The following is a 14,689-nucleotide window of genomic DNA, read 5'->3' on the forward strand; positions in this document are numbered from 1 at the left end:
GTTGGAAACATAAGAATTACTGGCACATTAGAAACAATCAAAAGTAAGATGAATACGCCTACAAAATAGCATAATACAGGCAATTCCAATTGCATCGGCAAATTTTCTTCACCCACGTAAGTGCTTCTCATGTAATGGAGAGAAATCTTTTTTCTTTTCAATATCGAAAATTGAACGGCGACATAGATATTCAGAATTAGAATCACAACCTGCATCACTGTCCAGTATTTATTATTTATGCCAGTACTTCGGTAGCATATAAAACTTTCGTTGAAAAGTAAAAAAAACAGAAAAAGCGATGACAGCCATAAAAAGAATTCAATTATCTTTACGTAAAATCTGTAAAATGTTGTTCTACGATTTTGTCCGATTGGAAAATTTTGTTCCTCAAAACAGATGCATTTTTCGAACAGTTCGATTCCAAAGACTTCAGAAACAGAAAATATAGAATGGCAATTATAAATTGGACAACGATTGCATGGTGTCCACAAGCAATTTGTGTTTTGTCTTCTGCTGAAAATTTCCACTTTTTTAAAAATGCTGCTGAATTTCGAAATGCTATTTCCCATATTTTACGTTATGCTTACAAATATCATAGAAATGTACATGAGAGAATTAATTGAAGAAATACCATTAACTCGTTTATTGCTGTTTCAGTTTCTGCCGTTGTTTACATATACAGGAATAAAAATTGTTTATTTCTTTGTTACAGAGGATCACCTGCTGAAAATTGTCTTATAATTTTGTTGTTTTTTTCTTGTTTGAAAATTTACATAACATTTATTCTGTATAATATTTCTTTTACAGTTAATGTCTTCAATATGATTGTATCCTTAATTTCACTATGCACGACTTACAACGTTGATGTTTTACAACATTTTGTGAGTTCAGAGACTTTTTTCAAATTAGAAAGTTTTTCTTTTGGACTCATGATAATGAATTTTTCACTAGAAAATGAAATAGAACCAACTTTTAAACATAAATAATTACATGTATACTTTTTAAAATGTAATCACAAGTTTTCTGTAATAAATATTGTTCATCACTAATGAGTTTTCATCTCAGTGCTAAATATCATGAACACGTTACATCCAACATGGCTTTTCTATAATTTACAATATCAAGTATTGAAGTTAAAATTATGATTACATTTTTTCTTATATTTGATTAATTTTTTAATGTTTACAATAGCAAAGTAAATACAAATGAGAATGTTGCAGTACAGGTGACACTAAACTTCTTTCATAACGTCCCAGATATCTAAGAAAATGACAAGTGCTAGTTGCATAACCATTTTCGTTCAATACAGTACAGTGAATACACAAAAAATAAAGAACATATTTATTCACCAATAAACAAACACAATCACTGTAGCAAGCTTGTAATTGCAGTTGTTAGAAACTTCATTAAAACATTGTGATACTCAATGTAGCACAACATCGCTGAATTTTTTATATAGCTGATTTTTCCTAAAAATTATATTAACATCAGAATGCATAAATCATTTTGTAACATTTCTGGAATTTTTAATTACAATGTAGTAAAACAGTTTATCTACAAACTATGATATTTCCACATAAACAATTTTATTTTACTTCATTTGTGGTACATTACGGCGCTGTGCCAGATGAACTGACTTCACAGGCCAGATCTGGCATGCAATCCGTAGTTTGGTGACACCTGTTGTAGTAACTTTCAAAGTCTATCAAAATAAAAAGTATATTCCAAAGTGTATGGAATCACTATTACTTAAAGACGAAGTAGTAATTCGATGCAGATTGGAATATATTTTTTAATTTACGTGGGAATTTAATGTAATTATCTGTTTCAAGTCTTTGTTTGCTATCCAAATTGTTTGTTAACTGATTATCGATTTACCGTAGGTTGTTATGGGAGTTTAATTAATTCATTCTGGAGACACCCCAAAAAATAAAAAAAATATACTTTCTTACTATGTTTATTTATATGTAATAATAACAATAAAACATTATACTTACCAGAGATGTCAAATAAGAAAGACTTAACGAAACTGAAAGACATCCTGTCAAGAATACCATCGAAACTGCAAACAACACTACTTGAAGATGAAAACCGACATCATAAAACATTGAAGCAAAACACAGAAAACAGGTTTCATATGAAAAATTGAGGTATATCAAAGCGAAAAGATATTCCCATTGCTGATTGATCATTTCAAAAATCTCCCAAATCTCTGTGTGCTTTTCACAGATTCCTTGTAATTCATGTTTCAGTGATGAAGAAGTCTTTGTTTGTTCTAATTCTTCAGATAACTTTATAAGTCTTTTGACTACGATCATTCCGACAATTGCAAACAGAAGAAGGACTGAACATATCTGTACTACGAATTGCAGATAAAGAAACGAAAAGTATACTGAACAAATCGTTGCTTCGAACTTACATCCATCATATTTTCTGAATGTTGGAAACATAAGAATTACTGGCACATTAGAAACAATCAAAAGTAAGATGAATACGCCTACAAAATAGCATAATACAGGCAATTCCAATTGCATCGGCAAATTTTCTTCACCCACGTAAGTGCTTCTCATGTAATGGAGAGAAATCTTTTTTCTTTTCAATATCGAAAATTGAACGGCGACATAGATATTCAGAATTAGAATCACAACCTGCATCACTGTCCAGTATTTATTATTTATGCCAGTACTTCGGTAGCATATAAAACTTTCGTTGAAAAGTAAAAAAAACAGAAAAAGCGATGACAGCCATAAAAAGAATTCAATTATCTTTACGTAAAATCTGTAAAATGTTGTTCTACGATTTTGTCCGATTGGAAAATTTTGTTCCTCAAAACAGATGCATTTTTCGAACAGTTCGATTCCAAAAACTTCAGAAACAGAAAATATAGAATGGCAATTATAAATTGGACAACGATTGCATGGTGTCCACAAGCAATTTGTGTTTTGTCTTCTGCTGAAAATTTCCACTTTTTTAAAAATGCTGCTGAATTTCGAAATGCTATTTCCCATATTTTACGTTATGCTTACAAATATCATAGAAATGTACATGAGAGAATTAATTGAAGAAATACCATTAACTCGTTTATTGCTGTTTCAGTTTCTGCCGTTGTTTACATATACAGGAATAAAAATTGTTTATTTCTTTGTTACAGAGGATCACCTGCTGAAAATTGTCTTATAATTTTGTTGTTTTTTTCTTGTTTGAAAATTTACATAACATTTATTCTGTATAATATTTCTTTTACAGTTAATGTCTTCAATATGATTGTATCCTTAATTTCACTATGCACGACTTACAACGTTGATGTTTTACAACATTTTGTGAGTTCAGAGACTTTTTTCAAATTAGAAAGTTTTTCTTTTGGACCCATGATAATGAATTTTTCACTAGAAAATGAAATAGAACCAACTTTTAAACATAAATAATTACATGTATACTTTTTAAAATGTAATCACAAGTTTTCTGTAATAAATATTGTTCATCACTAATGAGTTTTCATCTCAGTGCTAAATATCATGAACACGTTACATCCAACATGGCTTTTCTATAATTTACAATATCAAGTATTAAAGTTAAAATTATGATTACATTTTTTCTTATATTTGATTAATTTTTTAATGTTTACAATAGCAAAGTAAATACAAATGAGAATGTTGCAGTACAGGTGACACTAAACTTCTTTCATAACGTCCCAGATATCTAAGAAAATGACAAGTGCTAGTTGCATAACCATTTTCGTTCAATACAGTACAGTGAATACACAAAAAATAAAGAACATATTTATTCACCAATAAACAAACACAATCACTGTAGCAAGCTTGTAATTGCAGTTGTTAGAAACTTCATTAAAACATTGTGATACTCAATGTAGCACAACATCGCTGAATTTTTTATATAGCTGATTTTTCCTAAAAATTATATTAACATCAGAATGCATAAATCATTTTGTAACATTTCTGGAATTTTTAATTACAATGTAGTAAAACAGTTTATCTACAAACTATGATATTTCCACATAAACAATTTTATTTTACTTCATTTGTGGTACATTACGGCGCTGTGCCAGATGAACTGACTTCACAGGCCAGATCTGGCATGCAATCCGTAGTTTGGTGACACCTGTTGTAGTAACTTTCAAAGTCTATCAAAATAAAAAGTATATTCCAAAGTGTATGGAATCACTATTACTTAAAGACGAAGTAGTAATTCGATGCAGATTGGAATATATTTTTTAATTTACGTGGGAATTTAATGTAATTATCTGTTTCAAGTCTTTGTTTGCTATCCAAATTGTTTGTTAACTGATTATCGATTTACCGTAGGTTGTTATGGGAGTTTAATTAATTCATTCTGGAGACACCCCAAAAAATAAAAAAAATATACTTTCTTACTAGGTTTATTTATATGTAATAATAAAAATACATACATATACAGTCTTTTATTTTTACTAGTCTTGTTTTGTGTGTTTGTGGGGGTAAAAAATTCTCTCTAATGTAGATTTCTCTTTTTTCTTCTTCATGATGTTTTAGAAGTAATTAATAGCATTGCAATTGTAGAGATCCCCAAGCCTATTAACCACAACCTGATATGGTTGCTATCTAAAACCATTGTTCTAACATCCTCCCACCATCCACTTAATAAAAAAACAAAATAAACCTTCTGTTTTCATGAAAAACATTCAATAGTATTTTAAAAAACTTTACTGAAATCAAATGCAATGAATAGAAGTTTACAATAATATAATTTGATCAAAAAATTTTTAAATATGAACAATTAGCCAATTAATTAAACATCATAAAAAATTTTTGCAACAAAAAAACTTATAAATTTTCACTCGTCATAGAAAACAATATACAAAAACTCAGAAATTGTAATGTAACAAACAAAAATAAATTAGAATATTTAAAAATGAAACATTATCAAAACCAATAATGAAATTTTGTTCATTAAAACAAAAAATGTATTCTTATAATTTTTGACAATCAAAATAAAAAAACTGGCTAAAGAAATAAAAAAATGATTGTAAAATCATTCAACCACAAAAATATAAAGACATTTTGTTCAATTCAGAACTGTTAAGACATTAACAATATGGAATTAAAAATAAAAATCATGTCGTGACAACATATCTTTAGAACAAAATATGTCTTATGCTATTTTATGATAAAATATTTATTTCTGATGACGGAATAGACGAAATATTATTTGTTCATTATAGCTTTAGCTTTTACTTTTAGTTCTTACAGATTCGTTGATATCATCCATTCAATATGGCTATTTATTATTATAGAAAAGGAAACAAAATTCTATAACTTATTTAATGCACGTTGTTTCAAATAAGAGATATTTTAAAAGCAAGCTGTAAATAAATAAGCATTATTAAAATTATTGCAATATAACAGATATGATTGTATGTTTTTTATAGTACATAAGATATCAATACTGTTGTGTAATAAAAATTTTATAAAATATCACTGTAATAATTTTTTAAAATATCACTGTAATGTTTTATTTTGTAAAAATCGATATTGTAACTTGTACACACACATATAGTAGAGCATCGATTATCCGATCCCCGATTAGCCGTCCCTTCGGTTAACCGACATTTGAAATTTGCCGACTGTTCTAGTCAGCAAATTTCAAATTACCGTTAGTGATGTGGCACTACAATTTTTGCTATGTCTTGGCTATTTTAATATTATTTTTGTTAAATTTTTGCGTGTTTTAGCTGGCAGACGGTCAAGCTGGACCATTGAAGGGAGGCCAGTATTTAAACGAGACTTAATTTTTTAATTATGANTTCTTCACCCACGTAAGTGCTTCTCATGTAATGGAGAGAAATCTTTTTTCTTTTCAATATCGAAAATTGAACGGCGACATAGATATTCAGAATTAGAATCACAACCTGCATCACTGTCCAGTATTTATTATTTATGCCAGTACTTCGGTAGCATATAAAACTTTCGTTGAAAAGTAAAAAAAACAGAAAAAGCGATGACAGCCATAAAAAGAATTCAATTATCTTTACGTAAAATCTGTAAAATGTTGTTCTACGATTTTGTCCGATTGGAAAATTTTGTTCCTCAAAACAGATGCATTTTTCGAACAGTTCGATTCCAAAGACTTCAGAAACAGAAAATATAGAATGGCAATTATAAATTGGACAACGATTGCATGGTGTCCACAAGCAATTTGTGTTTTGTCTTCTGCTGAAAATTTCCACTTTTTTAAAAATGCTGCTGAATTTCGAAATGCTATTTCCCATATTTTACGTTATGCTTACAAATATCATAGAAATGTACATGAGAGAATTAATTGAAGAAATACCATTAACTCGTTTATTGCTGTTTCAGTTTCTGCCGTTGTTTACATATACAGGAATAAAAATTGTTTATTTCTTTGTTACAGAGGATCACCTGCTGAAAATTGTCTTATAATTTTGTTGTTTTTTTCTTGTTTGAAAATTTACATAACATTTATTCTGTATAATATTTCTTTTACAGTTAATGTCTTCAATATGATTGTATCCTTAATTTCACTATGCACGACTTACAACGTTGATGTTTTACAACATTTTGTGAGTTCAGAGACTTTTTTCAAATTAGAAAGTTTTTCTTTTGGACTCATGATAATGAATTTTTCACTAGAAAATGAAATAGAACCAACTTTTAAACATAAATAATTACATGTATACTTTTTAAAATGTAATCACAAGTTTTCTGTAATAAATATTGTTCATCACTAATGAGTTTTCATCTCAGTGCTAAATATCATGAACACGTTACATCCAACATGGCTTTTCTATAATTTACAATATCAAGTATTAAAGTTAAAATTATGATTACATTTTTTCTTATATTTGATTAATTTTTTAATGTTTACAATAGCAAAGTAAATACAAATGAGAATGTTGCAGTACAGGTGACACTAAACTTCTTTCATAACGTCCCAGATATCTAAGAAAATGACAAGTGCTAGTTGCATAACCATTTTCGTTCAATACAGTACAGTGAATACACAAAAAATAAAGAACATATTTATTCACCAATAAACAAACACAATCACTGTAGCAAGCTTGTAATTGCAGTTGTTAGAAACTTCATTAAAACATTGTGATACTCAATGTAGCACAACATCGCTGAATTTTTTATATAGCTGATTTTTCCTAAAAATTATATTAACATCAGAATGCATAAATCATTTTGTAACATTTCTGGAATTTTTAATTACAATGTAGTAAAACAGTTTATCTACAAACTATGATATTTCCACATAAACAATTTTATTTTACTTCATTTGTGGTACATTACGGCGCTGTGCCAGATGAACTGACTTCACAGGCCAGATCTGGCATGCAATCCGTAGTTTGGTGACACCTGTTGTAGTAACTTTCAAAGTCTATCAAAATAAAAAGTATATTCCAAAGTGTATGGAATCACTATTACTTAAAGACGAAGTAGTAATTCGATGCAGATTGGAATATATTTTTTAATTTACGTGGGAATTTAATGTAATTATCTGTTTCAAGTCTTTGTTTGCTATCCAAATTGTTTGTTAACTGATTATCGATTTACCGTAGGTTGTTATGGGAGTTTAATTAATTCATTCTGGAGACACCCCAAAAAATAAAAAAAATATACTTTCTTACTATGTTTATTTATATGTAATAATAAAAATACATACATATACAGTCTTTTATTTTTACTAGTCTTGTTTTGTGTGTTTGTGGGGGTTAAAGATTCTCTCTAATGTGAATTTCTTTTTTCTCTTCATGATGTTTTGGAAGTAATTAATAGCATTGCAATTGTAGAGATCCCCAAGCCTATTAACCACAACCTGATATGGTTGCCATCTAAAACCATTGTTTTAACATCCTCCCACCATCCATTATTAAAAACAAAATAAACCTTCTGTTTTCATGAAAAACATTGAGTAGTATTTTAAAATACTTTACTGAAATCAAATCCAATGAATAGAAATTTACAACAAGAAAATTAATTTGATCAAAAAATTTCTAAATATGAACAATTAGCCAATTAATTAAACATCATAAAAAATTTTTGCAGCAAAAAACTTATAAAATTTTCACTCGTCATAGAAAACAATATACAAAAACCGAAAAATTCTAATGTAACAAACAAAAATTAATTAGAATATTTAAAAATGAAACATTATCAAAACCAATAATGGAATTTTGTTCATTAAAACAAAAAATGTTTTCTTATAATTTTTGACAATCAAAATAAAAAAACTGGCTAAAGAAATAAAAAAATGATTGTAAAAACATTCAACCACAAACATATAAAAACATTTTGTTCAATTCAGAACTGTTAAAACATCAACAATATGGAATTAAAAATAAAAATAATGTCGTGAAAACATATCTTTAGAACAAAATATCTCTCATGCTATTTTATCTACAGCGATCTATAAGATTTACAGCGAAACTTTCAAATTTTCTTCGATAATTTTGCTAAGAAGTATATACGTAAATTAAATATGAGAACGTCCAGTCCCGAATTAACTTGAAGATGTTACATAGCGTTACAAAAAATGAGGTCCTTTCTGCCTCAAAATTTTTTTTTTTTTGATTTTTGGAATGTTTTTTAAGACTTCGAATTTTTTCAAAAATTTTTGCCCGCGCAAAAAAAATTTATCGCGATTTTAATTAGCCTTTGATAAAGCTCGATCAAGGTTTAATTGTTTTTTAATGGGATTTTCTTATCAAATTTCTTAACAAATTCAAACAATATTTGAATTAAATTTGAACATAAAATTCGAATATAGGTTCTATTATAGAACGATCGTAAACGTTCCAGAAACGTTGAAAATAGTTCGTGTGACAGAACGTGAACAGGAGACGTTCAGAAATAAAATCGGGACCAGGAAGTGTTAATATAAAGCGGCATGCAAGATTTACAGGCGGTTTTTTGCGCTTTTGCGGGAAATTGAACATATTTTTATGCTTATGTAAAAATTCTCTGGAAACTTCTGGAAACGGGAGATCTAATTCTTGCATTCTGTAAAAACGAGTAAGATTGGCTATAATGAAATTATCTTAATTTTCACTATCGTTACTTTTTGCCCACAAACAAAAACCCAGCGAAGCGGGTCCTTGAAGCTAGTATATATATATATGTATGAATAACTTACTATAAACAATGGATTTAAATATGTGTCCTTTACGTTTAGTGTAAAAAAGTGTAAATTCTGTTATACCTATTATATAAAATAATTATATTAATTAAAAATAATATATGTATATACGAATAACTGTTTCATNAAATCACATGATAAACTTACATAAAACTAATTTTTTTAAATAGAATACAAACACATTATATTAATTAATTGGAAAAATTTTCAAGTTTACCAATAGACAAGAATAGTATTCGACGTTTCAGAAAATATATTAAACAGAATTTATAAGTAAAGGTCCGACTTAAGTTAGGACTTCATTTTCGAATTTTCTGATAATTTAGATTGCAAGTTAAAATGGAAAAATTTCATATTTACTACTACATTCGTCGAAAAACATATTAGACACACAAAATGGGATATAATTTTGGAACATCAAGTATTAGATGATAAATTCATAGATGATTTTTTTAAATATTTTAATTGGATCTGCAGCGAAATTTTTAAATTCTCTTCGATAATTTTGCTGAGAAGTATATACGTAAATTAAATATGAGAAGCGTTTTAAAATAGCAATGATTAATAAACAACACTGTAGGAGAAATAAAAGATTATTTATATTAAGGTTTAGTGTTTTGTTGTCAAAAACTAAACAAAGATTATATTCATGATTTATAACATCACTTTAATTAATGTAATGTTTCAAAATACCAAAAACTAGATCACAAATACATTCCTAATAACTCACCTAATTTATATACTTCAAGTTGTTTGTAACGTGGTCGATGATACTGTGAGCCCGTGGAATTTTACGGGGCTCTTAAAATCCAAAAATTAATGTCAAATGTAAAAATTGTAAATGTCTTCGTTAGAAAAAAACGAAGAAATTGAAATTTAATCAGAAATCATTGATTGTAACAACACGTTGATGGGAAAGTTGACACTTAGTTGCTAAAACCTGCAAGTTATCGTCAACAAGGGATCATTACGTGACGCTCTTCCTACGACAATGGTATAAATGAATGAAACACGGAAAAATCAGGGCGATCACTCGGTAGTTATACTTGGTAGATGTGCCATATTTGTCTCCACCGAATTTGGACAGACAAAAGACCCTAGAAACTTCCACATAGTACGTAATCGCTCATTTTGAGGTAATTATTTTGAATCTGCGAACTCTCTCTCTCTCTCTCTCTCTCTCTCTCTCTATGCTCATAGGACTAGTCGTTATGGTTAACCTTTAGAGAAAGGATAAACTGTATAATCGCCCCTAAGCGTATTTATATTATCCGCATTTATTCTTAGATATATGCAACCTATTATAACCTTTTATATTTACTAGTTAGTTATATAATAAATGCTTTGTTTATTAGTTAAACTTGTCCTGTCATTAAAAGGCATTTGCCGACTTACCAACGACCTCCTCCTCACTCACTTCTTAGCCCTCCTAGCCATCCGACAAACCGAGAACGAGTTTTACCAGTCCGTGCAGTGTAAGTAGTCATTAGGGAACAGCTCTGTGGCCCTCTGCTTATCTCACAATACGATAGAAAAATTAAATAAATTTGAAGAAGAAAAAGAGGAAAATTAAATAACTTTTATACTTAAATTAAACAGTATAATCGAATCAAGTTAAATAATTTCGATACAATTTAATTTATATCGTAATTTAACATGAAATTTTACTTTATCAAGAATTTATTGCGTGCAGAAAATTCTATATGCCTGAATAATTGTGTTGTGTTTATTTCCTAAATATAAATTATATTGTACTAATATTCATTCTTCAAATAAAATACGTATTGTAAATGTAATACCTGATGCCATGATCCTAATCTCTATTAGTATAAAACAATTTTAATACTTACGTAGATATTCCAGGAATCGTGAGTGAAAAACACACACATAAACATATTGTGATACAGAAACGATCACTCCCGAACACATTATGAAAATGAAGATTAAAATCGAACATTATCTGTACAGTTTTCAAAGAATGAAGTAGATATATTTTCTATGTCATATTATATTTTTAATACACATCGCTGTTATTTACATTTACCATGCTCATTTCGTGTAAAAGAATATGAAGTTTACTTTTAAAATGATTTCCTTTATTTTCAGTAATATGAGAACATTCCATGAGTTTCTCTTCATACCATTAGTAAAGTAAACAGGAATATATAGCCATTACATTATAATTTATTGTAGAAATATTCGCAATATTTTGATCGATAAATACTAAAATAAAATGCCAGGTGATTCTTTGTTCAATTATTACTTGGAAAGAATATAATTTCTGATATCTAAATTATTTAGCCAAGCATTTATATCTTATTCATAAAATTTTTAAATAAATAGGCTCCTGTTAGAAAATAAAGTTTATGTTTCATGTAGGATATTATTAAAATTTTTCTCTGAGTCGCTGTAATATTCTTCGATATAGATGTTTGCGATGTTAAGCACAAGAATATTTTAATTTAAACTTTTAATATCAGTTTTAAATGTAAGGAAAACGGAAGTTAAACGTACGCATTAAAATTAATTATTTTATGTATTGTACTGTATATTTATTATAAAATATTTTATTTTTGCACAGTTTTAACAGCTAACTTACATGCAAAGTGCAAAAGATATTATTATTTCGAATTTTAAATATATGTGCTTGTGTGTTCGTTAGTGTTTATTTTCCACACTACTTCAGGACTTAATAAATCCAATAATTCGATAATTTATATATATGAAGCATTTGTGACCGCAGAGTCCGCACCTATTGGATGCCTTTTCAAGATTGACACCACCGTGTCTTGCGGACACAGAAATTTCGATTGCCGTTACGTTAGTTTTCGCGCAAGTGGTCGCGTCATAGGGTTTCCGACTCGGAGTAGATACAGAAGAAGACAACTGGAAGAAGTACAGTCCACAAAGTTATCATTTAACAAAATACCCGTATCATTTAACAAAATACCCGTTTATTAATCGATACTATATATTTACAAGCTATATACAGATGCTTAATGAATGCTAATAATATGACATATAGGGGTGAAACTTATCGTTATACAGATTCTTTGTAGATGCTAATAATCTATACTAATGTTATAAAGAGGTAATATTTGTAAGTTTGTATGTAGCGGGTAATATCCGAAACTACTCGTCCGATTAAAAAATTCTTTCACCAATATTCAGAATGGAACTTTGGGGTGTATTATTCTGTTAAACATTCATATAAAATAAAAGATATCATACAGGGTTAAGGCTTTTATGTCCAACAGATGGCGCTACGAGTACTAAGCTCTAACTTTGCTTTTCTGTAAAACATGATTTTTTGTGAGGATGAACTAAACCAGATTTTCTTCTATCTACCTAGATAAATAAAAATGTAATGTTTGTTTATTCATACCAATTCCTTTAAAATTTTGACACAATGCTGCACTCGAATACGCACGTGTTTTTATATAATATAGGGGAGGGTGGGGATGAAAGGGACAAAATTCATATTTTTATTTTTCACTGGAAAAGTTTACTTCTAATCAGTTTTATTTTTAGTGCAAAAGATTCATTAAACCTTTACTTTGTTCTGACCATATTGTGAATTCATCCTATTATATTGGTAGTTGAACATGTTCATATTTTTAAAGGTCTCTCCAAGTGTCCCTTTCATTACCATGTCTGGGTTGAAAGGGACACACTCGGGGATGAAAGGGACTACCTGCGTTTTAATGTAAAACTTGGAATTAGTTATCTCAATGTTTTCAAATTTTGTTGTAACTGATAAGTGATAAGCTAGAGACTAAAATTTTTAAAAATTACACTTTTAATAATATGAATTATGTGACATCACATTTATTTTAAACAGTTAAAGATTACCAATACTTTTAAAACAATTAAAGATTATCAATATTTTTAAAACAATTAAAGAATATCAAATATTTTCAAACAAAGAACAATAACTAAAGAATATCACAATTAGTAGGCTCTCACATAATTAAACTGTCTTTCTTTGGTCAATAGAATGTTTTTCGCAATCTATCCCAGCCGATATGAGGTGAAATCAATGGAAAATATAAACTGTTTGCTTGCTCTTGCTGTTCCTCCTGCTTGGGATGGATGGGGTAGCTTTAAAACTATATCTTCCATGGTGACATCACTGATATCATCCTCTTCAGGAAATATGAACTTGTAACATCCTAATATTTTTTTCATAAACTTGACTTTCAAGTCTTCATCACTCAGTTTCTTTAAAACTTTTCCCACGAAGTAAACAACAGAAGTTTTTTTTGCAAATCTGACTAAAATGAAATCATTGGGCTGAATATGTTTGACACTGTTTTCAATATCAGATCCCTCACTCGATGTTGCATCAGACTTTGAGGAAGAGCTGCTTTGAGATCCTTCATCTTCACTTTCAGTTTCTTCTGGAATATGTTGCAACAGCTGCTTTTTAGATTTTGTCCTCCTTTCTTTGGACTCGTTCTTTCGCTTCTTCGCCTCTTTTTCCTGGAATGCTTGCTGGATTTTATCTTTTTCAGGAGTATCAGTAAGAATCCTTGTTGAGTCTCTTTTGTTAGATTTCGCTGTTTTCCGTGCAGAAGCTTTTGGGAACGGTTTGACAAGCTGAGGTGAAAGAACGCTTGTTCCACTTGTAGACGCTTGAGGACAAACAGGAAGTGTCTTGGGCATAGAAGATGTAGTAGGCACATCAGAAGTGGAAGCGGATGCCATTGGTGTTACGGCTGTGGGTGGATTTTCTGGATCAGGGCAATTAGTAACTTCAGCTTGCAGGAAGTCGTCATCTGTGAAAACTACACTATTGAACAGGTATATTCCAGTCTTTGCAAAACCTGATAAATTGTTTTTTCGTGTAAGAGATGCATCAAATGTCTCGCTAACAAGAGCAGGGACATCATAAATCGTCATAGGTTTGCCGGGATGATTGATCATCCAGTTGTTTGCAGCAACATTGTGTCTGCTTTTCAATGGTCCATAGACGGCAACATCCAGTGGCTGCAGTCGCTGGCTGGTGTGTGGAGGTACAGTTAGCAGCACTATTCCGTTTTCTTTGGCGAATTTTATTGATTCAATAAAAATGTGGCTGTCATGATTGTCCAAAATTAGGAGTACTGTATGGCTATTGCTTGTAGATGTCCCAGCAAAGTTTGAGAAATGTTGCAAACACTTTAAAAAATTTTCAGCTGTCATCCAGCCACTCTGATGGGCTAGTCCAAGACTTTGAGCAGGCGCTCCTGCCAGCATAAAATCCTTGAAATTAACTCTTGGGAATACAAATGCAGGGGGCAATGCATTTCCCATCGCATTTATGAAACAAAGAACAGTAACTAACTGCCCCCTTTCACCAGAAGTCACTTGGGCTACTTGCTTTTCCCCTTTTCTAGAAATGACATTTGGGGGTTTGTGAACAGTAGTGAAACCTGTTTCATCACAATTATATATTCTGTCTGGAGTGAATTCATATCTCTTCATAACATCTTCTAGATTCTTGAAAAAGTTCCTGACATTTGTTTTATTGAAGCTTGTACTTCGGGCCAAA

The 14,689-nt window shown here is 29.7% G+C and overlaps 1 protein-coding gene across 1 annotated transcript; it reads right to left on the reverse strand.

The window, feature by feature from the left end:
* Positions 1-12,866: 12,866 nt before the first annotated feature.
* LOC111640352 lies at positions 12,867-14,688 on the reverse strand (the record flags this gene model as incomplete). Its single annotated transcript, XM_023386370.1, has 1 exon — positions 12,867-14,688. A coding segment is annotated over one exon (1,521 nt), but the record flags the coding sequence as incomplete, so codon positions are not given.
* Between the last annotated feature and the right edge of the window lies 1 nt (position 14,689).

The sequence above is a fragment of the Centruroides sculpturatus genome, unplaced genomic scaffold (assembly GCF_000671375.1).
Source record: "Centruroides sculpturatus isolate CEXI.00-Female unplaced genomic scaffold, Cexi_2.0 scaffold148, whole genome shotgun sequence".
Lineage (NCBI taxonomy): Eukaryota > Metazoa > Arthropoda > Arachnida > Scorpiones > Buthidae > Centruroides > Centruroides sculpturatus.